Source organism: Nesoenas mayeri, assembly GCF_963082525.1.
Source record: "Nesoenas mayeri genome assembly, chromosome: 2".
NCBI classification, from domain to species: Eukaryota; Metazoa; Chordata; class Aves; order Columbiformes; family Columbidae; genus Nesoenas; species Nesoenas mayeri.
In genome coordinates this window covers 13448464-13475504 of record NC_137543.1, presented here as the reverse complement: position 1 = coordinate 13475504, position 27041 = coordinate 13448464, and the positions used below count along the sequence as shown (strand labels likewise).

The following is a 27041-nucleotide window of genomic DNA, read 5'->3' as shown; positions in this document are numbered from 1 at the left end:
TTGAAGGGGATTTTTGTAGTGTGTGGTTTGTTTTGTTTTCCTCTAATGAAGCTTCCAGCTTTGAAAATGCAATCCAAAACTCATCTGCATTACAGTTCTATTCTTGTCCGGCTGAGATTTCTTTCAGTTTTACAGTTTGGTCTAGATTCTCATGGTTTCATTTACAGAGTACAGTAAAGGCTACTACAAGTACTCACTGCAAGGTTTCACAGTCTGCTTTTCCAAACCCAGATGCAACACTGTCACCTTCATTAAAGCTTGATGTCAAAGTTCAGTACTGCTGTTAAAGAGCTTCTAGAAATGAACACACAGAAATCTGATTTATGACCGAGACATAAGCAATGAGCTATATAAAACATACATGTTACAATAAGGCTTTCCTACAGCAAATAAAAGTCATCTGGGACTTCAGTAGCGCTAACAATGCCAGCACTAAAACTTCCAAAGTGCCCAGGCTGTGCCTCTCTATTTAGTGTCTTCTCCAAATGGTATCCAAGCAGATAAGAAACCCTCTCTTTTAAGTAACAGTTATCAGTTTAGCATTATGCTGCTGGCAAGTCAGATCCCGAAATATTAAGAATATTTGATAGTTGTAATCAATTTATTCATAACCATATAAAAAAAGCACAGTTACATGTGACTGAACTGTCAGATCCATAATGCACCAGGTAAGACTGCAAAAATAAAAGGCAAAAGAAGTAAAAAGGCCTTGCGTCTCCTTTTTTGTTGTTTGGGGTTTTTTTTACTAATTGTCTCACAGCAAAAATTAACAAAATAGCAAAGGCTTAATCTTAAAATACAAAGTTACAATCTGCAAATCAGGTCCTCTAATCCAGACTGATGCCACACTATTGTTTCAATTGAACCACCCATTATGAACTTGCAATGCCAGCAATCATCCATACCCTGAAGTGTTCCCCAGCCTCAGCCACCCAATCAACTACCCACACCTCATTTTAAGCAGAACAACAGAAAAAGTTGGTTGTGGTTTTGAAACAGTTGGTCTGAATTCTTTAATGCCACACTCAAAACACAGGATGACAACTTTAAGGATCTCTCAACTTAATTCTCAAAATATTGTTTACAAAGCAGAAAAAAAAAAGGCACAAATATGAAATACAGAAGGTGTTAAAACACCATTTAAAAATGGACTTGGTAGGGAGCCTGCACTGGAAACACTTACCTTGTCAAAGCATTAAAATGATCATCTCAGAAGACAATTCAGAGACAGTGAAAAAAACGCGAACTAGACTGTCGTAGGTCACTGAAATATCTAAAGGTCGTGCAAAATGATGGCTGGGGGGGCAACCAGTCACCCTGCAAAGTGAGGGACTTCATATCACTCATCACTGACCTCCTGAATCATCTGCATTGAAGGACCTGATGAACAGCAGTGAGATTTGTCATGCAGCTACAACTGTTAAGCAACCAATATGCAACTCGAGTGATGCTGTCATCCACGGTGGATTATTAAAGTAATAATCCATTCAAGAATAAGGTCGAAGGGGAGAGTGGTAAACATCAGTTGCCATAAGTGAAAACACTTCAAAAATTTACACTTAAATAAAGAGTTAGATGATATCTTATAAAAATAAGTACTGAACACAACAAAGCCACAATAAATTAGTGTTTCCATAAAACGACATGCTGAAGGTTTTGTTCCCAAGTCTATACATTTTTTACTGTCTGTTAATTCCTAAATATTGACAGCGTAATTGAATAATTGAGGTACAGTAGTTTACATTTGTATATGTCTTGTAAAAAGGTTAATTTTTTTCTTCCAGTTTTTCTTCCTCATCGCCAATGAACAACAAAGGAAACATTCCTAAAACGCAGCCAATGGTCACTCCAATAGCTTTGCCCTAGAGAAAGGGGGGAAAAAAATGAAGTTCTCACTGATCAGTTGTTACTCATTTGTTGTGTAGTATCAACACAACCAGGAAAACAGACCCTTTGTTCTGGCTTTCGGTTGGGAGTCACATTTTTCTTAGCATGCAGACTAGAAACACAATCTATGAGAGACAGATATGACACGGTTAGAGACAGTGTGGGCCGTGATAAAAGACAATTCTGAATAAAGAGGAGGGGAATGACCCACGAAGAGCTGCACAGGTGGAAAGGGAGGAGACAGAGACTCAAAGGGTTAGTTGGATGGCCAGGGATATGGGGAAGGGAAAATAAGAAACAAAAACAACTACACCACGTTTCAGGTGCAATTATAAATGTATCTGCTTGTATCTAACGCAAATTATCTAAGTCAGGAATGAAGAATTCCTTGCAAACATGATGGTTTGCAAAAGCACAAGAGGGAAAAAAAGCATTGGAAGAGATTTCACAATTGACCTAGATATAAAAGTCAACAAGAAAGGAAAGAAATAAAAGGTAAAATCCAAACCACATTGCCAGCAGTAGGTGCGTAGTGTTGAGAAACCTGAGGCAGCAGGAAAAAAGCGCAAAATGCCAGCATGCAGGTTAAGACGCTCAGAAAGCGCAGTAATGAACGGCAGAGCAATGAGGGGCTTTGCCACAGGCTCAGCTCCCTCCCAGCAACCTGGGGTGTTGGGCAGACCAGGGGGCAGCGCACTGACCGCACACCAGTTCTTCCCGGCTCAATGCTTTCATCTACCACTGCTAAAAGCAGACTTCTTTTTCTCCTTGCTTTTCCTCAGCGAGCGTTATTTCTCTTCCTTTAAACGTGCAAAGGTGTTTTTCCCCGTGAAGGTTCATTTTGGCAAACTGAGAGAAGTATCTGTTTCTTTACTCGGTTTCTTATAATCTGTTTCTTTAATCAAAATGAACTAACGCTCTCACTGCTGAAGTGGGACTGCTTCAAATGTTTAAATGTTAATTAAGTCATCATCCTGAAAATTAATCTGCAAGATAAGTGTTCTGTAACTGTAAACCCAGGCAGTGAATATTACTCAAATGTTTAAAGTTTACCCAGGAGAAAGCTAATCCCATATCCCAGCTAATTATAGAATATTAGAAACTAATACATACTACCACAGGTATATGAGTAACAAGCATTTCACAAAGAACCTATAGGAGTAAATTCCTAAGGGGTTATAACTTTCAAATAAACGGTGTCATCACAGCGGTCAGAGCTCAGCCCAGGTATCTGCACTGCAGACACGGTCTGTGTTACTAGTGACTCACTGCTTGTTGCAGATAAAATCACACCCAAGCCCATAATAATCCAGTCTCGTGATGCTCCCTGACATCTGCTCACAACCAAACCTTCCAGGAAACGTGCAAACTATCAGTGGACACTATGTATTTAATGGCAAAAGCGACAAAAAGGATTTATGGCACATTAAACAAAAAAGGTCCACGCAAACAGCGCCTGCCCGCAGGATACTCACCAAGTGTGCACTGAGACGCGTTTGCCACATATCGGCCTGTTTGGGCGTCAGGTCAGGGATTGACAGACCCAGTCGTGAAGCTAAAGCTTCTACATAACCTGCAAGGCTGCAAGAAAATACGAACAAATGATTTTGGATCTGATATCACCTTCTAGTGAGGATTTTGAAATATTTGAAGCACTTAAAATGAATAGCTTTGCCTTCGGTAGAGTCATAAAGCCATTGAGAGGTAAACACAGGAAAGCGTTCAGACTTCTGGCCATATTTTGCAATGTAAAGTAACTAATTTTCTCACTGATTTAATATGTAATATTTCCAGAAAAAATGTGATGCAGTAAGACACTGATGGCATGAACGCTACTGTATTTTAGCACAGCTTATAAATAGCCTTTAGTAAAGGAAATGTTCCACGCTCACACACTAATTAGTAATAAGCTTGGTTATCTTCATAGAAAAAAAAAGGAGGGAAAGTGGGAAAACAGAGGCACAGGAGACAGCTTTACTTATAGCAATTACTCAGAAATTTCCTTTTTTAAAGTCAGCTGCATCTGTTTATGTCAGATGTATTTGTTGCTTCTTAGCAATGGGTAGGTATGCCTAGATCTGGAAAGATTCCTGATATATAATAATTGTTATATCTGAGGAGAAGGAAATGTCTTCAGATCTAGGCATAACAATACCTAAGGACCTATTCTATCCTATTCTATCACAATAGTGATAGAATAACAATACCTATTCTATCACAATAGTATTTTATATCACAAAACCGATGTTTTTCCAAGCTGTTCACAGCAGTGTCTGTACTGGTTCAGCAGCAACACCTCTAATTCAGCAGCCCCGCTCTGGGAACAGAGCGAGCGCCCCCCGGGACGGTTCAGGCACCCGGGACTGTACAAGGGAACAAACACAACCAATCTTCTTGCAACAAACCCTCCCAGTTCTCACAGCCTGCGAACAGTTACAGTCGCTGTTACGTGGTTTTCCTCAAAAAGGTGTTGGAATTGAGAGCTTAATTGAGTTTCTTTATCTGAACACAGGTTTTCAGCTCCTATTCAAAGGCATTTAACACACATTGAGCTCCAACTCAGTGACTTTAGAGCTGAGCGTTTAGATGATGTTCTGCTCAGTCTCTCCTTGAAATGTGCATGAAAATACATGGCTCACGTACTTTTAACAAATGTACTTTTTTGTGACAAAAATTCTCATAATTCCTTAGAAGTAATACCTGCATAATACAATGAAGGGGTTAAACGCCAATCTTAATTTTACCACTTAGAATATTTAATGGTGTAATAACAGAAAGCTTTCAAAACTGCGGCACTGCAGTTTTAACCTCGGTAAGAACCACCTAATATCCCAACTGTTTGTTAGCAAGGGCAGAATACATTTCTACAGCCATGTAGCTTACTGAAAATTCAAAAGGTAGGTAAAAAAATAAAACCATTTCAGCGGTTTGTTTTAGTTCGGTAGCACCAATAGGGTTTGCTAGAGAGGAAAAAGAAAAAATACATTCTTAAAACAAATTCAGACATACCCCAGTCCAGCTAAATCTGAAACAAGGTTTCCCAACGCAGCAGCTGGAGGGAAAAGAAGAAGGTGGCAAAGTATTATTTTGACTACAAACAAAACCAACCAGCTCCCTTCCCTCCACACGGGTGACCCTCACTCTTATCAGTATATATTACATAAAGGATTAGAAGTCAGTTTATTTTATTTTGGAGCTTTTCCTCTGACCTCGTTAGAGCTTGTAGTAACAGCAGCAGCCGAACAGTAATAGGACGTGTAATTATTTTTCTCAACTAGGATAAAGAAACCTTCACAAATAGAAAAAGACAACACTGACACCTGGAAATCGAGGTAACAGCTTTTCAGATCGGAGTTAAAAACGGCCACACGTGGTTTGCCACAGCTAACACGGGACATCACGCGAGGCCTCCGGTGCCTGCGGGGGCAGCACCACTGGAAATGGACGGAGCTGCTACTCATGTATGTAGCTTGGATAAAAAAATTCAAAATATGCACAAACTGTGTCACTTTGGGAAGAATATACTTAAAACACTGCAGATCCGGGTGAGATAAGCTTGTTTCTGTCTTGCATCACAATGGAGGGCTGCAAATTTCCAAATTATTCATTTTTAGTTAAGCTATCTGTGTGCTTTTGAGAAATGCTACACCTGCAGCTGGCAGATCCACGAGCAGTTTATTTTCCCCTCTGACACTGCAGAGGCACCAAAGCTGAGCTTATCAGTTTGGGCCAGTACAGGAGGGGGGCGGCTGCTGGGCTGTGGTATCACCGGGAGGCAGAGAAGCCACCAAAACCGCCCACCGGGACAGCAATGGGATCCCAGCACTGATCTGATCTGAACACTGCAAGCAAACAGCAACTTACACACACATATATACACATACATAGGTATCAGACCGTAGGGCATTCAGAGCAGTTCCGTTACACAAATGCAAATACACTTTTCTAAGTGACCCGGGGTTCAAATTTTTAAGATTAAAACTGATAACAAGCATTTCAAAAGCTCTTTGAACTGAAATTCTGTTTCTGCAAATGGAATATGTCCTGGGTTCGACCACAGGTTGTTTCTCTATGAGGAAAGGCAGCTGCAAGACCAAGGAAAAAGCACTTCCAGCCCCGTGGCCCATGATCAGACTAAAATGTAGGCATGTGCCTTCTTATTCTATACATATTACACTTTTATTACTTGCCTGCCATAGTTGAAATTCCTAGGACAACTCCAATTGACAATTCTATTTGCGTTCCCTGAAAAATAAGAGGTTTTTCATTATTTGAAGGATTTGGAGTTAAAACAGATGATACTGATTCAACTGGCAAAAGTATTGCTTATGTTTTTTTACATTTGTTTATGTTAAAATTGAAAGGATAAATGGCCATTACTTTTACTAGATTTGCAGAGCTCCTGCCCTCCTGGCATGTGCATTTCTCCCTAGGACAAGAGCCTACTTCTGATATTCTTTTAATATTTTCTATTGTTTCATAGCGGCCACGTAATGGACAGAACTGTAGTCCCTCTCTCTACATACCACCTTCCCCACTGTAATTCTTAGCTTAATGCACAGCTCTCAATGCAAATTTCTACACATACTGAGCAACCTAATAAAATGCAGTATCATGGATCCTTATTTTTGCAGTTGAAGAAACAAAACCCCACTGAACCGCACAATGAAACAGCACCATGTGCCATGAGGGAGAGAGACAACGGGCATGAATCAAAATAAGACACGTTCCAGTTTTAAGAAGATGTTTTATACTGCGAGGGCTGTCAAGAACTGGAACAGGTTTTCGAATCTCTGCCCTTAAAGCTTTTAAAGAACAACAGGATAAAATCATTAACAACTTGGTGTGACCTTAGAGCTGACGTTGGTTTGAGAAGATCTAACCAGAGACCAGCAGGAGCAGAGACCTTAACCAGGTCCTGAGCAGGAGCAAGACCAGAGACCCAGTGGGTCCTGCAGTCTGTTTCCACCTGAATTATCCAACTAATTCTACCCAAGGAACAGTATCTTTGGCCTTTATCCATCTCCCCGTTTCACTAGCCCATTTCATCTTCCAAATGAACAGGAAAGGAGTGTTACTCAGGCATGTCAGTCTGCATCAGTACAAATCAGCATCAGCACTGAATCGCCTGCATCACTCAGCAGAAAGCAACACATCAGTAAAAACCCAGAAGACCTATTCATCAACACGTGACAATCACATTATCATCAGTATGTACAAAAATAATGTATTGACTACATACAGGATAATAAATGTGTCTTTCTGCACAGGTCAGGAGAAGAAAAAAACCAAGCCCCTTCTCAATTCAGTAAAATTAGTCACAACACTCCTTTGCATTCTGCAAAGGCTCAATAGAGTGTGGGCACTTTCTTTGAAAAACAAATATAGAAACAGAGGCAGAGTCTTCCTGAAGCTCTCGTTTACTCCTTGAACAACAGGAATCATGCTGAATTGATGAGAGAATTTAATAATTAACTTACCGCAGCAATCATAATTGCATTATCCAAAAATCCAAACCCTACAAAAGGTAATGCATTGTGGAAGAACACTACAAGAAATAAGCAACAAAGAGAGAATAAGTATTTATAAGACAGTTCACACAAACAACTGAAATGTCGGTCTGATATTGCCTTTAAGAGAAACAGACAACATACGTCAAATCCTTTTCCTACTACTATTAGTGACCTTTTCATTTTTGTCAGATTTGGTAAAACCCTTTGCTACACACGCTACTAATGGCTTGTGATGAACCAGCTAAACCACCTTTGTGCAAATACTTGTACAATTTGGATGGAAGCCACTTATGTCTACTAGTGCCTACGAGAAACATTTAAAACTACATAAACTTTTATACTATTTACAGTCCTTCCAACCAATGTTCCAGCATCACTGAAGAATGCCAAATTGTCTCAGCAGATCCCCTGCGTTCTTCTCTTTCTCAAAATAAAGCGCTTTTCTCTGCAAGTCCCTCTATTCCTGTGCAAGAGCTCCATCTTATTCACATCTTCCTAATAATTCGCATTTTAGAAGCATTGCCTGGAGCAAGGCAATTCTTATCAAAACTCCTTCAGCTAAATCTGCAAATGCTGAGGTGCTTTTCCCTCGTGTGTCATACAGCATTAATTATCTCTGTGTCTTGATTTTGTTTGGGCACTATGATGAGGACAAGTTAGACGTGAAGCTGCTCCTCAATACATTAAGACATCAACTTCCAACTTTTGTTTTGTGCATTTTATTCTTTTTCTTCCTGAAACTCCAAATAAATCCTACGTGAAAAGATTTTCTATTGCCCTGTTCCATTTTCTCTTTGAGGTTTTAGTTTGTAAGCTACTGATGGAGATTGAATTTGCAGGGAATTGCCTCCAGCTGAGTCTCAAGGTGCAAGCATCATAAACTAAATGCAGCACCGGGGATGAACTACTTGTCTAAAAATAGAGCTTAGAAAGTTACATCTTTTCACTTTTTAACATTTAAAAAGCATTCGGCTATTTAGTAGTTGGGTTTACCCCCCAACACACTTCATTAAATGCAATTCCTGCATTTAATAAACTAACAGAGATGCAAAGGTAGGAATAGTGAAGAAAGAAAAGTGCATGAACCTCACGGCCATGTGAACCCCCCCCTCCAAAAACACCCCAAAACCCCCAAACAAACCAACAAAAACACACACAAAAAGCCCCACACATATATGCAAAAAAACCCCACAAAGCACCAGTATAAGCCCCTTTTCGATTTACTTCTTACAGACAACATGACTCCATGATCGTATAAAAACCAAAGTCACATAGAAGGTCTTTCATGCTCAGACACTAGAACATGTTTGGACTTCTGTAACTACTTTGGGAGAATACACATCCCTTCTTTGCCTGTGTTAAAAGACTAAAGCACAGAATGTATGACATTTTCCAAATTATTGTTATATTTTTTTAAACCACCACAGGACAAACCCGCCCGAAAACATAATAAAAAAGCAGAAAGGTATGCCCAGTATTTTCAAGATGTGTGCACCGAACTCTGGAGCTCGTATTCTTATGACAACTGACAGAATTTTGGAACCCATAGGGTTTATGGCAAAAAAAAAAAAGTGCAGATACTTAGAACACAAAAATGTTCAACTAAATTAATTTGCTCACTGAGAGAATATAAAACCACAAAAATACACTGATTTGGAAACTAAAACAGAATCTGAATAACAATGGTATTATAAAGAATATTAAATCTATTTGCAATTTCTCTGCAATTTTATCCCACTTCTTGGTTCATTTAAAATATAAGCGACAGGAAGGAAGTCAATACTTTCAAGCTTAAACACCATAAACCCCCACGAGGTGCTGCAGCATCGACACCGCACGGCTCAGAAAAACAAGGTTTGCTGCTGGCTTTGAACAGTGTGCTCTCGTTCGCCTTTCTGTCCTACTTTCTCTAAATGGTGGATCCTCCAGCTGAGGTGTATGAAATACAGAAATACAGGATGCCTGCTGGCACTCGCTTTGGTTTTCTGTTCCTCCACAGGACAGAGATAGGGACAAGGCAGCACTCGCAGGAGAAAGACGAAGCAACTCAGACAGACCACACAAGGACCCAACCACATTCAACAAACATTCTTCTTTTACCATGTCTCAGTTGTCCTGGAGATGGTGGTGCAACCTCCAACTTCTCTAGAGAAGTCAAAATGAAATGAGAAAGTTAGCTGGTTCATCGTAAATTCAGTTTGTTATATTATAAAATGTTTACCAAATTGCTAGCACGCAAAAAAACCCCACAGTTATGTTATGTAACAGTTTTAAAATTTGAAGAAAAATGCTTCACATCTACATTTTAATTATTTTTACAAAAGATAACATGATATTAAGAGCCAAAAATTCTTAGAATGATATTAGAAGATTAAACTGGTATAAGTGATTATGCAAAGTAACAGCGCATATTAGAAACAGCCCCATAGTTATTTTTATTTCTGAAAATTAGAAAAACACACTGAAATTAGAAAAAAAAGCAGGATATTCAGACAGAATTGTATTTTCTTATTTGTCGTTAGAGGTCCTCTAAGCATGCAGCAGACAACCCGCTTTCCTCCAGAGACATCTGCAAAAACCCCCTACCGCTTATGTTCTGACAGAGGGTATCTTTTAACAGCTAGTACGAGAATAAAAGAGAAATACTAAGAGAACATTAGAGGTCAGTGATTTCAGCAAGAGCAGGTCACATCTGGTCCTTTGGTGCGTGTTTCAGGTATCCTGGCCTCAAACCATTAAGGGTTTGAAGGAGCAGGACGTCACTCCTGAGCTTGACAGTGCTCGGCATGAGCCAACCCAGTCTGACAGAGCAGATGCACAGACCACAGCAGCAACACTTACGTGTTACAGTTTTTTCTGGCTTTTTTATTTTTTAAATGTGAATTTTGAGCATAAGAAAAGCAGAAAAAAAAAAAAGTTGCCCCAATATCTTCCAGTATTACAACCCTAAGCTTTTGACACGTTGCTTCCCTACTTTCAATTAAATAACTGCTATAGGCAAAGGTAAAAAATGGTAAAACATGAGAGGAGCTGACAATGCTACCTCAAGTATTCAAATTTTACTTGGGGCAGCCAAGTACATGAAAATACAACACTGTAAAACACAGGCTATAAATCATCTTAGTGTCTCGCTGAACTGTGCAGACTAGAGTGAGTCTCCCTGCACCCAAGTCCCTCCTATATTCCAAGTTATTGTAAAGGAAAAAACTAAAATATTCACTTAAATTAACTTTGAAAACATAAAAAAATGGTTAAACTATGACACCAGTATTCAGTCAACCAGGACACTGACTTGCAAAATAATTTCATGAATTTAAGGTCAAACTGTAACAACTTTCAAGCTTCAGCAGTTACTGAAGAGCTGCTTCTTCCCTCTACCCAAGAGATGAGCTACCTGAGCTACAAACACCTGTTCTCATCACACAACTGGAAGAAGTACAGGCCAAATCCTAGAGAAATATTTTATTTTACCCTCGAAGATGTCAAGGAATTCACAGATCCAAACCTCAGGCTGGAGGAAGAACAGAACATCCCATGGTGAACAGAGGGGAGCAGTGCAAGAGCTGAACTTCCACAGCCCCAGGGATCGCTGGGGCCCGACAGCCAGACCCAAGTTTTCAGCTTCTGTTCAGGAAGGATGGGACTGGGGATGGGACCCATTTTCCCCAACACAAACAACACAAACAACACAAACTTGTCATGTATGCTGTCCCTCCATCCTGGCAGCTTAAGCAAAGCTTTGACAGAAGCTTGGAAAAAGAGAGCGCTGTCTGTACACACCAGCACTGCCCTTTCAGCAGCTTTTTTCAGAGACCAGAGGGAGAAAATTTGTACCACACTGGGGAGAACCAGAGCGACTTTGAACCAGAGTGATTAACCAAAGCCACAGTTTCCAAGAGCTATCAGTGCCCTGGGGGTGGCCAGACAAAATACATCAGCAATGTCACACTCGTGATGAAGCTTTCCTCCCCTCCTGGTACCAAGGACACAATGAAAACCCAAACCCACAAGCTTGAGCACAAGAAGTCACAGAGCGTTGCCCTCCACAGCCTTCTGCTCCAATGGGACCAGCCTGGGTCCTTGGCTTCGTGTGACACTGCCACTGAAACCATCCCCGCTCAAGTGCCATCTGTTCTTCAAGTCTAGTTCTCCATATACAAGGATTTAATGATAAAAAGCTGTAATGGCATAGATAAACTTCCAGGAAACACTATTTACCCCTGAGGAAGACATTGTTTCACAGCTTGCCCTGATTACAATATCTAGTTAGTTCAGATAACTCCCAAGTGAAGTAACTTTGGGTACCAACACAGAAGACTATTTGGTTTGTCACAAAATACTACCAAGCTCTAGAACATCAGTCTCGTGGATTTAACTACAGCTGATCTTTGAGTTTTATAATACATGGCAGTCTACATAATTATACTCCATTCAGTGTAGCTAGGAAGCTATTTAAAAAAGCTAAAAACCACTGCATAATTGATTTTAGAAACTCATTACTAACGGGAGGAATTGAGGACAAGTATTTGGTAGGAGAAAAAAAATAATCTTTTGCCTTTATGAATAATGGGAGTTTCAAGTCAAATGAACTAAAAAGGACATAAACCTCCTCCCTTTGGAGCATAAATCAAGCACTATCTTAGGATGGATTTAAAGGGAGGGAGGCTGAGAGACACTGCTTTGGGGACATAGGAGAGATGAGTTAGAACAAGGTAGCAGGAAACCACAGGGGTTCAAACATAAGCAAAAACTACTTAATCTTTGACTTAACCTGCTTTGGTAGTGTGGGATTCCTGCTAAATACCCCTTATATGGAGCAGGGCACCCAAGGTGCTCCAACAGCACTAGGGCAGTCAAATGTTACGAGAGGTCCCTAAGGACAGCATGGTGGGTCACACTCTGGAGACCAGACTGCTCTTGCCCAGCCACAGGGAACTCTCATGTGGGTCACAGCATCCTCCTGTCACATCCATAAGGGCTTTCTTTTCCAAAAGAGCCTCTCACTAAACTGACCTGGCAGAGTGGCTGACATACAGCTTCCTTCATTATTGAGAAACAAATTAATGTGGGGGAAAAAAAATCTGGGATCACACATACTAATGAGACAGGGATCACAGAATCACAGAATGTCAGGGGTTGGAAGGGACCTCGAAAGATCATCTGGTCCAATCCCCCCACCGGAGCAGGAACACCCAGATGAGGTTACACAGGAAGGTGTCCAGGCAAGTTTTGAATGTCTCCAGAGAAGGAGACTCCACAACCCCCCTGGGCAGCCTGTTCCAGTGTCTGTCACCCTCACTGAGAAGAAGTTTCTTCTCAAATTTAAGTGGAACCTCTTGTGTTCCAGTTTGAACCCATTACCCCTTGTCCTATCATTGGTTGTCACCGAAAAGAGCCTGGCTCCATCCTCATGGCACTCATCCTTTATATATTTGTAAACATTAATGAGGTCACCCCTCAGTCTCCTCTTCTCCAAGCTAAAGAGCCCCAGCTCCCTCAGCCTTTCCTCATAAGGGAGATGCTCCACTCCCTTCATCATCTTTGTTGCCCTGCGCTGGACTCTCTCCAGCAGTTCCCTGTCCTTCTGGAACTGAGGGGCCCAGAACTGGACACAATATTCCAGATAGGATAGGAGCAGTGCGACAGAAGTTCCAATAACGAAGTGCAGGTCAACCCCACTCCAGGTCCAGGGTGGGAAGCTCCAGTCCCAACACCCTCCCTGCCTGGGCCAGGACTTGCGTCTCCAGCCCGGAGCGGGATCCAGGCCCAGCCTGCTCAGAGCAGGGACCACTCAACCAGGTTGCTCAGGACCTCGTCACACGGTCCCTGCAGGACAAGGCTCAAGGACGAAGCTGTGCAGCACCAAAACCAGCCTTTAAGCACAAAGAAGCGTTCGCTGATGGCTGAAGCACAGTCTGCCCCGGCAGGATCAGAGCTCCGCCTGCACCAGCTCGGCTCTGCTCGCAGGGGCCAAGGCTTAGTTTAAGCCTGGGACACAGGGAGGGGAAAAGAAACAAACACAAACCAGAATTACAGCAGAAAGAATTAAATAACCACTGTTATTTCATAACCTTTTTCCAGAATCACTTCCAATGCCACCACTTTAAAGCATAACATACTTTAAAACTCCGCAAAGATACGAAGGCACTGGGGAACAAATCTCATGGAGAGCCAAAAAAAATGTCTTTAAAGCAATTATTTTAAAACTCTAGATAGCAAAACGTATTTCAGAATAGAGTATTTATTCATAGGAAGCTGTTCTGACTATTTGAATTTTCAAGGCTCAGCAAAATAAAAAATAATCTTGAGAGAGTACAGCAGAGGAAACAGGCCCGTCACCTCTTTTACTGTAAAAAACCAAAGATCCAAACTGCAAAATCCCCTTCGAAGAACCAAATTCAGTCAGAATCCAGCAGTTCAGGGTTTAAATCTCTGGGAAAGAAACCCTAAAGTACTCCAGTATTGCATTTCACAAGATCCTGTGCCACGGTGCTGAATGAGACACCAGGATTCATTTTATCACAGAAGGACTGAAATGAAATGGGAGAGGAAGGAATCCTGCTATTTTCTAACTGACATTCATCACCAATAAATGAAGTTATAAACCAAGGTTCAAGTGCAATACAGGCCATGGACATTGAATTAGCCAAGTCTGGAGAGCAGAAAAAAAATTAATTTGCTCTTAAATCTGTTCTTGATCTTTTTTGAATTTACAGTGTCATTTTTTTGTTAACTAAACATTTACCTTTTTTTTTAATAGATACAATCCAGAGGGGAATACAAAACTGTCAACATAAATAATACCATTATCCACAACTTGGCCCAAACCCAACGAGTTAAATTAACTCTGCCAATTGTAGCGAATTTAAAGCAAGACAGTACTTGCAATTTAGTTTTAAGATTATTCTTCTAAGCTGATAACTCCCCCAGCTGACCAGTGGATAATAGGGGTGCATTTATTGAGACAGCTGGTAAAAAAAACCAGCCAAAACTCAACCCCAAACCAGAAAGTTGTCATCACCGTTACCTGAATCATCCATTTTTTAAGAAGCGGAATACAAAGGAACTTGCAAGCCTAAAGGCACATATTGTTTTGCTTTATTCAAATTGCAGCTAACGCTGTCGTAAAATTTTATAGCTAAATCTGTTACTGTCACCCAAGGGCAGGAAACACGTAACAGTGACAACAGGTACTACGGCCAGGGCTATTCTACAGCTGAGCATTGTTAAATCTAAGACAAGAATATGAGCACTGTTCTATAGATTTTTAGGTAGTGACCAAATCGTTAAGACGAATGCTTCAACAATGAATACCAAGAAGGAGGAATACAAAAAATGATCCAGATGCATTTTAACCTCATTGCAGGCTCTGAAGGTTTGTGTCTCATCTTGAAGTTAGGGAGGGTTTGGTCTCAAATTCATCGCTGGTTTCCTCCAAGAAGCCTGTCCAGGTCACTTCAGCAAATCATTCAGCTACGCAATGGAGACAGCAAGGCTTCACCAGCACAGAACAAGAAATCAAAGCAATTGCTGCGTCCGTTAAAGAGGTATTCCTGCTCATGGGGGTTCAGAAGGGGATCTTTATCCCCAAAATTCTGGATTGGAGCCTAGAAATGAGATGTGTGTTATTGCTTTGTTTGCTTTCTAGAAGTGGATCTTTAAGAGTAAATTCTGACTATGATGTACAAGTTCATTCATGGAATAACCTCATAGGGCACATACCCCCTTTGTTCCTCACCAGGTTTTAACAAAACCTGCAAAAATCTCAGTACTTGCAGCATAACACAAAAGTTGAAAAAAACATGTCCATTGATTTTCAATTGGGTTCCCTTAATATTCCAAATGGGGCAAAAAAAATAACCATGTGTTGATAGCAAATAAAAAAGTTCTGCATCATTTGTTATAACTCACAAATGGTTTCCTGCTACTCCAGCAATTAAGGCATGAAAGGATGTGGACTCGTGCAGTGCTAAATATAAATCTGGCTGTCAGCCCGTCCAGTCACATGCACACAAGAAGAGAAAGCTTAGTAAAGCACAGCAAGAGATGAATAAGCAGCAGACATGATAACAATTACAATAAAAATTTCTTGACTACCCCTGAAAAGATAACTATGTCCAAACAAATATTCTGCATAAATACAAATAGGACATTATGGGCATGAGCTATTTTTTTTTATACTCTGCATAACACTGTAGAAAATTACGCAGTGATCACGTTCCATCTCCCTCCCTGAAAGACCTTGAAATAGAAGAAGACATTATCATCTTTTATTTGAAACTGCTGTTATATCTCTGTGACCAAGTGCTGAAGGAGCTTTGCAGGAGTGCTGGTTGCTCCCTGGCCTCAGCCAACCAACCCTCCAGAACAAAACTCGAGCAATTTCAGGGATGGTTCCCATCCCAGCAGGTGGGTACCCTGGACATATGGGCCCCAGGACAATCCAGGGCTAAGTGCCACACACAAGGGATGCAGCAAGCCTGCTTCAAAGGAAAAAAACCCATACGATTTGGACTATAACTACCCTGCACCACCTCATCTAGCGGTCAGTAGTTACTCCCTAGAACAGATGCATTTAGCAACAAAAATGCATAATATTTCTTCACCAGATGCAGGATAGTCTAGGTTTAAGTATCACAGAATTTACTTTCAACTTTATCTGCAGTTTTACTGGATGCTCATCATCAAATATTGTGAGTATACAATGCACTTATTCTATTATCCCTTCCAAAACCATGACAGACCATTCATTCCCTTTTAAAGATGTTCAACAAAACGCAGAGACCTAAGGTAGAAAGCCTGACCAGAAATCCAGACAAAGGCACAAAATGCAAACAGGTATCCAGAGACTCGAATCACTTTCTTCATCATTAGGAGAGTTTTTTCCTGATCTAGTTTAATTCCCTATCACTGCTTTATAAACTTAAAGGTCAGCCTTTCATTTTCACTCAAGCAAGTTCATACCCAAATGGGATTTGCAGTGGTTTGCTTAACAAGGTCTCAAACCACAGCTGGAAAGGGGGTTAATTCGTTAAAGTGATGACAATGCAGAAAGGACTTGCAGTTTGTAATAGAGATGCAGGTTGTGGATAGAAATATGGAGTTCCCTGCTTCAGAGAGAAACCAAAAATGTTAAAAAAACAGCTGAAGTGTTTGCATAAAAATGCCAGAAACATAGTAACATTGAGAGGAGAGTGAACAGGAACAATAACGTGGTATTGAGCTCTGTGCATTCCAGATATGAATAGCTGCATATTATTTAACAACAGAAATTTAAAAAATATAAGGTGCTTGAGTGCCACCAAGAAATAAACTGGCTGCAGCAATTCCCTGACTTGGAGTGAGCCAAACTCTCTGCCTCAGAAAAACAAAGTAATACCCCTCACCACAAATGGAGGTTGGCTCTTCATTCCCTCCTCACTCTCCCCATTCCAATGCTTGGAGACCACAAATGAGTTCCCGGGAGAGGAACACCTCCCAACTGATGATGAATCTACCCCTGGGGCTATTAACACCCTCTCCACTAGCTATGGGAAAAGACCAGATAAATACTTCAGGCGAACAGAGTAGAACTAATCTCATTCAAATATAGTTGTCTGTGTTCCAGTTAGACGAGGTGCTGCACTTCTCTGGCAGCACTGATTCTTCTTGGGTGCCTCTGGTTTAAGTCATTGCACCCCTTTGCAGCTGAGCAGTAGGGCAGCAACAGTTTTGAGCTGGAAACAAGCAAGATCTCGTATTATCCGGGTACGAGATGAGGTTTTCAAATGTTTTAGTGTGTGTTCACGTAAGAGGATAAGCAAACCAATTCTGTGGGACACCACAAACGATTTGTTAACAGGAGTTATCAGAGCCCTGCACACAAGCAGAGAGATCTGATCTAGTGGACGGCTTTCATCGCCTTTAAATAGAGCGGTGTTCAGCCTACACATGAGCGCTCACGGAATACCTAGGGAGTTATATATACAATTATAATATCCCTTTATTTAATATTGTTCCCCCCAGGCCCTATTTCTACAAAGAAATGTGAGAAGGTGATGAGACATGAGCTTGATTATTCCCAACCCTCCTCCCCCTTACGCTCTTCCCCCAAGTGACCAAAACCACACACATTTCCCCAGGAAAGAACTGAGGGGGGAGAAGGCAATTTCTGAGGAACAAGGAGCAGTGCTGGCTTTCAAGCCCCAGCACAGGACCCTGCGCTGGCAGCAGGTCCCCTCGGAGGATGCGGGTGACCGATGACAACCTGTGCGGCACCTGGGAGAACCAGGACGCTCCCTCCGCTGCTGCCCCCGCACAAATTAGAGTGTGTTAATAACACAGGGGGCTTGTGCTTCATAGCAGATGTAGTGGACCAGGTACTCACTGGCTTATTGCAACACACTTGCTGTCATGCCCAGGTACAGAATGTGCTTTTGCCTTTTGCAGAACCCAAGGGTCTTGAAATGAGAAACAGTGAGTTGGTTATTGATATTAATCAAGAGAGACACTTACTGTGAGAGCAAACCCAGGGTTTTTCCCACATCCCTGGTACCAGCAGCAGCAGCAGCTCTGCCACCGGCCAGCACCACCTGCAGCAGCCGCGGCCACCAGCAACACCAGGTCAATCTCACCAATTTGGTGGGGTTTTATTTCTCCCTTTAAGAGCAATCTACTATGATCTTTAAAGAAAGCTGAAGGCAAACTGCTATTAAATCACATACCCCTAAGTATCAGCCTTTTCTCAAGCAGATTCATTCCCTGCCTGATGATAAAGCAAGACTGTAGAAATAAGATTCTCTCTGAAATAATTTTAAATGTGTATAAAGTTGATCACTTTTCATCTGTCTCAGACTTAAGACAGCTACCCAGAATGAGACACAGAGAGGAGAGATCAACTGAATGATGTTCAAACATTTTGTTAGAAATTCACATTAAGTGTAATTACACTCCTGCTAATTTTTCACTGTGTTGGGGCAACAAAGACAGATATATGAGCTCCCCTCAAGTCCTTAAGAAACTATGCATACCTGTCAGCAAAAAGGAACACCACAGGAAATCACTGACAATTTAAGTTCCAGCCATAAATTACACTCTCATAATCTGTACCTCTCTATATAAATGTGTAATGAGTACAGAACACAGCAGCAATGAAGCTGTTCTTAACTCATAACCTACTGCTGGAGGTAGCACAGCAGATTCATCACCTGGGCACCTTTCTTCTTCCCGGCCCCACATAACTCAGCAAAGCCCGCGGGTGCCTTTGTGGAACTAGCCAGACTCCAACACCTGACTCTCCGCACGGCCAAAGCCAAGCCGCAATGTCAGCTATCTTTGGCAAACGGCTGAAGGAAAGAATGTTACATGATATAATGTAAAAATAGATAAAATACACTTTACATAGAACTTGACCTCAAGGTGTTTTCTTTCGGCTTTTATGCTGTAAGAATATAGACTATCTGCTGCATCGTTACGCAGCTGCATTGCTTAGAAACTTATTCTGCAAGTGAATTGTAAATTCTACTAAAAGAATTTGCTCTGTTCATGAAAATGACTTGAAATTACTAAGATCACAGTATCACAGTATGTTTGGGATTGGAAGGGACCTCAAAAGATCATCCAGTCCAATCCCCCTGCTGGAGCAGGAACACCAAGGTGAGGTCGCACAGGAACATGTCCAGGCGGGTTTTGAATGTCTCCAGAGAAGGAGACTCCACAACCCCCCTGGGCAGCCTGTTCCAGTGTCTGTCACCCGCACTGAGAAGAAGTTTTTTCTCAAATTTAAGTGGAACCTCTTGTGTTCCAGCTTGATCCCATTACCCCTTGTCCTATCATTGTTTGCCACCGAGAAGAGCCTGGCTCCATCCTCATGGCACTCACCCTTTATATCTTTATAAACATTAATAAGGTCACCCCTTAGTCTCCTCTTCTCCAAACTAAAGAGACTCAGCTCCCTCAGCCTTTCCTCATACGGGAGATGCTCCACTCCATCATCTTCGTTGCTCTACGCTGGACTCTCTCCAGCAGTTCCCTGTCCTTCTGGAACTGAGGGGCCCAGAACTGGACACAATATTCCAGATGTGGTCTCACCAGGGCGGAGTAGAGCGGAAGGAGAACCTCTCTTGATCTACTAACCACCCCCCTTCTAATACACCCCAGGATGCCATTGGCCTTCCTGGCCACAAGGGCACAGTGCTGGCTCATGGTCATCCTGTTGTTCACCAAGACCACCAGGTCCCTTTCCCCTACACTGCTCTCTAATATGTCATTTCCCAACCTATACTGGAACCTATTTTTGTAAATAAAGTTATATAAGTAAGGAGGAACAGGGACAACAAAGACTGCTGGGCTCTACTCTGTAAGTAAACAGAGTTCTGACCAAGTTCACTTTTAACTCTTTCAACAAATTGTCTTTATTCTGCAAAACAAACAAGGAAAATTCTCCTCCCGGCCAGTGTTTCCGCAGCCTTTGGTAAGCGGGAGGATTAACTTTATAGGTTGCAAGTGCATCTCCGCAGCTTCCAGCCGCAGAGCGAAGGCGAGCGTGGGCATCGCACCGCTGCCAGTCATGACCGTGCACACGCTCCAAAGCCTCGCCACGGCCTCTGCTCTATCAAGTGCTACACATCTCATCTGTCGATTTAATCCCAATGTTGCTCAGTCTTCCCATTAAACTACTCAATGCCAGTTTAAGAAAGACAGGGTTCTGCCACATAGCACAGTCTTTGGTTTTCAACTTTGCACATTTTCCCTTCTCCACCGCTTTTATTTCTACCTATTTCTTTGTCACAGATTCAACTAGGAGCATGCAGCACTCCTGTGAGCACTGAAATTACATGTTCTACCTCCAGTTCTGCTAATCAGCTTGAGAATTATTAAATTACTAACACAAACTCCCAGCTGAATCCAAGAAATCCAATGGAATCTAATAAATTTAACACTTTCCCCCCCTGCAGTGGAAAGTATTCTGTGGCACTAGTGTGTTGCTTCCATCAGTGACGTACCTGTAACACCAGTATTTACTGAAGACCTTAATTAAACTTGTGCTCCTACTTTTTTTTCCTGCTGTGCACTGGGGGCTGATCTCAGTGTGCCGCCAGCACCCTGCCCTCCCTCATTCTCATCTACTTGTCCAAAACCTGGGCAATGTTTACACAGCCTTTTCTCCAGCAGTGATGAAAGACACAGATTCAGGCTGAGGATGCTTTTTGCAGCGCTGAAGCAGAGTGCTGTGTGATGCAGGGGGGCGGCCACCAGTCCCACAAAGAATAATCCTGGATGGAGAGCCAGAGGAAGGGAGAAGAGACACAGCTCCCTGCTTAGCCACGGGATGAATTGTGAGGTCAAAAATGCCCTCCAATATAATTTCAAAGTAACCTGGGAGATGTAAGCAGTGCTGCTCACTAGCGCAAGTCACCATCTGTGCTGCTGAATCCCAGCACAAACTCCCGCCTGAGGCACAAAAACCCTCTTGGCACTTCCCATGAGAGAATAGGAGAGGAAAAACCTCGGGTCAAATACAAAACTGCATCCTGAAGTGACCTAAAGTTATGCTGCTGCTGCTGCACAGGGCAATGTGATACTTTTCCTCCTGTTCCTAAATTCCCTCCTGATCATGTATTTGGGACTTTTCCCAGGCCCAGGGAAGAACAGCGGTGTTAGCGTGGGAGGCAGGAATGGGACTGCACACCCAGAGGTTTTTGGGGCAGAGGGGATGAGAATGGAACCCCCCCCATGCACAACCTGGGTGAAGCCGACGGTAAATCTGCACCATAAGGACAAATCATATCTGCTGCACATCAGCTCATCCACAGCTCATCTGTACAGACTCTTATCCCACAGTAAGGAAGCCACCTCAAATTTTCCTCCATGGCTGGGAAAGAATAATTAAATGAGCTCTTTTTTCTTCTTATTAACCGAGCTTTTACACAAGGTCAGGCATAAATTGCAGCAAAACTCAGCAACACTAGTGTGGCAACTGCAAAAACTGAAATAAGCAGCATCTGAAAACAAAGCTGATAAGATAGGTTCCTAGCATCCAAACCAGAGAAGTAAACCAACAGTGCAAACATTAAAAAAACAAACTGTTTTTTTCTTTCTGATAAACCAGATCCAATAAATGAGTAAACAACAGGATGAATACATTTCCAACTGCAACCAGTCATCTTCAACATGGGCCTTTTGTGCTGTCTCAGATCCACAAATGCATCTTTTGTTACGTTCCTTCTGTTCAAGGAGAGAAACACAGAATCACAGAAGCACGTCCGATATTTTCAAGAGGAAAAGGTCACCAGGCTGATTATTTATAGCATCATTGTCACTTTTGCAGCTACCTATTTACATAGCTTTATGTAATTTACTCCATAAAATAACACAGGTAACAGGAAAAACGGTTAGGATTCCAAGCTGCTGTCCCCTCTCTCTGGTAAAAATATTTATTAGGCAAGATGTTTGTGGATCCAGCTGGCAATTCTTACATGGAATCATAGAACAGTTTGGGTTGGAAAGTACCTTCTCTTCACCTTGAACAAAACAGTTAAATTTACACTTGTAACATCACATCTTGTGCTTTGTAAAAATCAGCTCATTGCCAGGGCTTAACGAAGCAAAGAAACAGCTGGACTGAAAGGCTATTTGCAATCTGAAAATCCGAACTGGTGGTATTTAAAAGAGCAGGCGGCTAAAGAAATCAGTTTGTTCCGTGCACACGTCTCTCCAGTCTTCCATGAAACCAAATAAATTCAATAAACCACAGTTTCTGCCCATTCAGCTTGCCATGAGAAGTGGCATAATATCCTAATGGAGACTGATGATGCACACTTTCAGTGTAAGATGAGTTATAGCGAACTGGCCAGCAGTAAGGGATGGATCAGTGCATAGAGCCAAAAGCCATCGAGAGCAAGTAACTGAAAGCCATGAACAAAGAACTTATTTTAACAGTACAATAACCAGAAACTGATGCTGTCTAAAAGAAAAATGCAGCAGGTCAAAATGCAACAATTATGTGTTGATTCACAATAAGCATTTGGACCTGAAGAAAATACCAGAACTTGGTGGCAATACATGGTTACATACACCAGCACAGCTCAAAGTGACATGGACAAGAATCACATACTGTGTCCTGTGTCTCCTCCTAACCCTGCCCAAAGGCTTCCCAGAACATTTTAAAAGGACTGCTGGTGTCCGGCCACCAGGTCCCAGACTATCTCCAAGAACTGACCTTTGGGAACCAAAGCCTGGGCCACTGGTGAGACCCATATCTCTGGCTCTGCTCAGTTCAAGTTGGCCTCACTGCACAAGCTGTTTTCTCTCAAACTCTTCTATTCTTTTTGAAATTAAGAAGATTTTCCAAGTCTTCATCCTTCCTCCAGATCATGTAGGAGCCTTTCAACCAGGATCACTGTCAAACAGCAAGGCAAGGTTTAGTTCTGAAAATGCCTATGCTCCTATCTGACATCCTAAAAACTACAAAGTATTTGGCAAGCGCGTTGAGGAAAGGTTTTACCCTTGGGTATAAGCAGTAGGCAAGAACAGAACAAGCCACCCGCTCCTTACATCTGCTTTAAGGCGACAGGCAAGTTAGAATCATTGAACCATTTTGGTTGGAAGAGACCCTCAAAATCACTGAGTCCAACCATAACCTGACTCTAGTGCTAAACCACATCCCTAACAACCTCCTATCTACGTCTTTTAAACACCTCCAGGGATGGTGACTCAACCACTTCCCTGGGCAGCCTGTTCCATAAATAATTTTTTCCTAATCTCTAATCTAAGACTCCCCTGGAACAACTTGAGGCCATTTCCTCTTGTCCTATCACTTGCTACTTGGAGAAGAGACCAACTTCCTCCATGCTACTTTCAGGTAGTTGTAGACAGCGATAAGGTCTCCCCTCAGCCTCATTTTCTCCAGGCTGAACAGCCCCAGTTCCCTCATCCATTCGTCATCAGACTTGTGCTCCAGGCCCCTCACCAGCTTCGTTGCCCTTCTCTGAACTCTCCCCAGCACCTCAATGTCTTCCTTGTAGTGAGGGGCCCAAACCTGAACACAGAATTCAAGGTGTGGCCTCATCAGTGCTGAGTACAGTGGGATGATCACTTCTCTAGTCCTGCTGGCCACACTGTTCCTGATACAAGCCAGGATGCTCTTGGCCTCTTTGGCCACGTGGTCACACAGCTGGCTCATGTTCAGCTGCTGTCACCAACACCCCCAGGTCCTTTTCCCCCAGGCACTTTCGAGCCACTCTCCCCTGGGCCTATAGCGCTGCCTGGGGTTGTTGTGACTCAAGTGCAGGACCTGGCACTTGGCCTTGTTAAACCTCATACAACTGGCCTCAGCTCAACGATCCAGCCGGTCCAGATCCCTCTGTAGAGCTTGATCTCTGTAGAATTGATACAGAATACGTCCCATCTCCAAACACAAAATATTGCAGTCTTCAAATACATTCCTACTTGCTCCTTTTATTATCTAGAGAGAAACGCGTAAGTTAAAATAAATGACCTCTTGGAATTTGCCAAAAGCTAAAGTACGCTAATTTGTCAAAATTAAATTTTAAAAACCGCAAAGAAAACAACAACAAAAAAAAATGAACCTGATGAGCTTATCACATACAAATGGAAACCAGCAAATGATGCAGCAAAAAAATGACAGCAAGTAGCAAGCATCATTATGGCTGCAAGGGTGGATATTTTATTATTAACATACAAATATCTAAAAATCCAAAGTAACTGAACATTGGAATAAACAGCTGATTTCATATCCTGTAGTTTTGAATGAAAAATGCACTCTGCTGGGTTAGAAACAGTATTTGTGGGCTCTGCCGTAAAAAGCTCCCCATGTTTCAGAGGAAGCAAGGGTTTCATTCCAGGCACCGGTTAGTCACATCCCAAAAATTTCAAGGGGCAGGTTTCTTGTTAAAGGAAGTTCTTACATACAGCAACTAAACAGAAACAAGAACATGTGCTTTCAGGTTCTTGAAATAACACCATGGTTATTTAAGGAGAAAGAAAGAGGGGAGGAGGCACAAGGCAGCTCACACATACAAGTCCAGCCTTCCCCAGTCTGAGATACTTTACTACCGGAGGAGAAAAACAAACAAAACCCCACACCACAAACACAAAACAGCACCAGAGAGATCCAAGACAGCTTCCTCAATTACCCTGTTTGCAGATATACTTACCTCCTTTTTCCATTTACTTTTTCTTTTTTAGAAAAGATTTTCTGCCAGAGATACCAGCTGCCTCAATACTTCTGTATCTGGATTAGTTTAATAATAAATAAGGCTGACTACAGCTAAGAGTTCTCAGTTGAATGAGCAAGCTTTAAATAATTTCTTTCTTATAGCAACTATGTTTTCTTTTAATTTTGATTACACACTGAAACAGTACCTCTGTGTGCACACAATAAACATGATCCATTTCATTCGTGCCTATTACATGGTGATCTAAATATTTCTAATAAATCACTCTGAAAGCTTTAACTCGCAAGCAAAAGTTGCATTGCAAGTGATCTTTCCTAAAAAGATCTCAATCAAAAGCACCCCTCGTACCAGATAGGATAGCTAAGCATAAAAATCTGTCTCCCGTTAACTATAAACCGTATTGTTTTCACACTAGACAAATAGAGTTGCAGAACAATGGCTCAAGGTTCAGATCTTTTTAAAACTCATGATTTTAAAAACGGTCGTGCATGACAACGATTTTGCACACATCACATGCTTAAACACATGCAAAAGATGGAAAACAAATTTTAATTGGACCAGTCTTCTATTTTACCTTTTCTAAAATATCAATCCAGGGAAAGGCAGCTGATTAATGATATTTTTTAACAGTAATATTATTTATGCATTGTATTTGGACCATGTAATTTAATGCACAGCACTTTCCTAGGAAACGGCATAAGGTCAATGCCACTGAGCTTCTTCAAGCAATTGAAGCTGTTTCACAGCCTGAAATCTCTGGTCGAGTATTATCTAGAAACAATGCTATAGCTCAGGAGAATTTCTGCAAGATCGGGACTTAAAACACTTGTTTGGCCACGTTAAGATTAAGTCCACGAATTATTACTGGTATCACTGAAATTCTTGAAACTGGCAGCTTTCTACTGAGAAAATCAATAAAAATCATGTACTTTTATTTCTTGTGGGAACACATGCCAACCGCATCAAAACAAGCAAGCAGAAAGTCTGTCACACCAGGAGCCTGCTGGCTTTATGCAACGCCACATCTCAGCAAACGCATTTTTTGTTTGTTGGGGTTTTTTTACTGTACCAAAAGTACTGGTCGTCTCTGCAGATACTACCTCCTTCGCTGGCTTCTCCAGTGGTACCAGTGGTTTAGGATATCTGGACGCTACAACGAGTTTCCAAAAGCAAGACAGCAATAAGTCATTATGTAAAATCTTCCCATCAACACTGGAGTATCCACCAGCAAGGAAAGAGCTTTTATAAACTCTAAGACAGCTGGATTTCTGTAGGTCTTGCAACAATTTCACTTGCATATTTGAAGGCTCTCCTCTGCAAAAACACGTAGCAAAACTTCTGCATTTACGCAAAGAACTTAGAATAGAAGCTGCTTTAAGTTACAGCATAGAATAGTTTGGCTTGGAAGGAGCCTTAAAGATCATCTCGTCCAACCCCCCTGCCATGGGCAGCGACACGCTCCACTAGACCAGGTTGCTCAAAGCCCCGTCCAGCCTGGCCTTGAGCACTCCCAGGGATGGGGCATCCACAGCTTCTCTGTGCAGCCTGTTCTGGTGCCTCACCACCCTCATGGGGAAGATTTTTCCTTGTATCTAATCCAAATCTCCCCTCTTTCAGTTTAAAGCCATTACCCCTTGTCCTATCACTACATGTCCTTATAAAAAGTCTCTCTCCGGTTTTCTTGTAGGTCCCCTTTAGGTACTGAAGGGCTGCCCGAAGATCTCCCCAGAGCCCCCTCTTCTTCAGGCTGAACAATCCCAACTCTCTCAGCCTGTCCTCACAGGAGAGTTGCTCCTGCCTTCTGATCATCTTCATGGCCTCCTCTGGACTTGTTCCAACAAGCAAGCAAAATATCAGAGTATGGAAGAAAACCAAACCACAAGAGCAAAGCGCTCTAATACCCAAGTAACATACGCATGGCCCTGTCCCAAAGTACCATCTATAGTAGTGTGAATAGAATAAGCCTCACAAATGGAGTTTAAAGCAGAAAAAAAAAATATTACCCAATTTGTTCCAAGTTAAAAGACTATGAAAATTTTTCTATATAATTAACATTTCTGTAAGATACCATGCTATGTTGAGACTATGTGATGAAAATTCCAATTTGCCGAAGCTACCGAAATTTGCAGTTTTATTGTAATTTAAAAACGGAAATCCAAATAAATCATATACATTCAGTGGAAATAAAGCTGAAACATGAAAAAGCACCACAATAAATACACGCAACACCCAATTGACTAATGCAACACAGTAAGTGCTAGAATGAACAACAAAAATAGAGATCTTGTACTGCCCAAGAGTACATTTTGGAAGTGAGGTTTTGTTCATGCATTTTTTGCTTTAGAGTTTCAGCGTTTGGTTGTGTTTGGGTTTTTTTTTGTTTAACTACACCTCCACTTTTGAAAGGTTTCTTGAGGCATGGGGCATACCTCTCAATAAGAATTCAGAATTATTAAATCTCCTA

The 27041-nt window shown here is 41.8% G+C and overlaps 1 protein-coding gene across 1 annotated transcript in view; it reads right to left on the bottom strand.

Annotated features, from left to right (window-relative positions):
• Positions 1-978: 978 nt before the first annotated feature.
• TMEM65 (transmembrane protein 65) overlaps positions 979-27041 on the bottom strand; it is a 33165-nt gene continuing 7102 nt past the window's right edge. Inside the window, exons 2-7 of the mRNA XM_080339783.1 lie at positions 9501-9545; positions 7368-7435; positions 6078-6132; positions 4897-4939; positions 3363-3468; positions 979-1862 (exon numbers count right to left, since the gene is read on the bottom strand). Coding sequence (XP_080195909.1) covers positions 1767-1862; positions 3363-3468; positions 4897-4939; positions 6078-6132; positions 7368-7435; positions 9501-9545 — 413 coding nt within the window. The 3' untranslated portion in view covers positions 979-1766. The remainder of the gene's footprint in view (positions 1863-3362; positions 3469-4896; positions 4940-6077; positions 6133-7367; positions 7436-9500; positions 9546-27041) is intronic.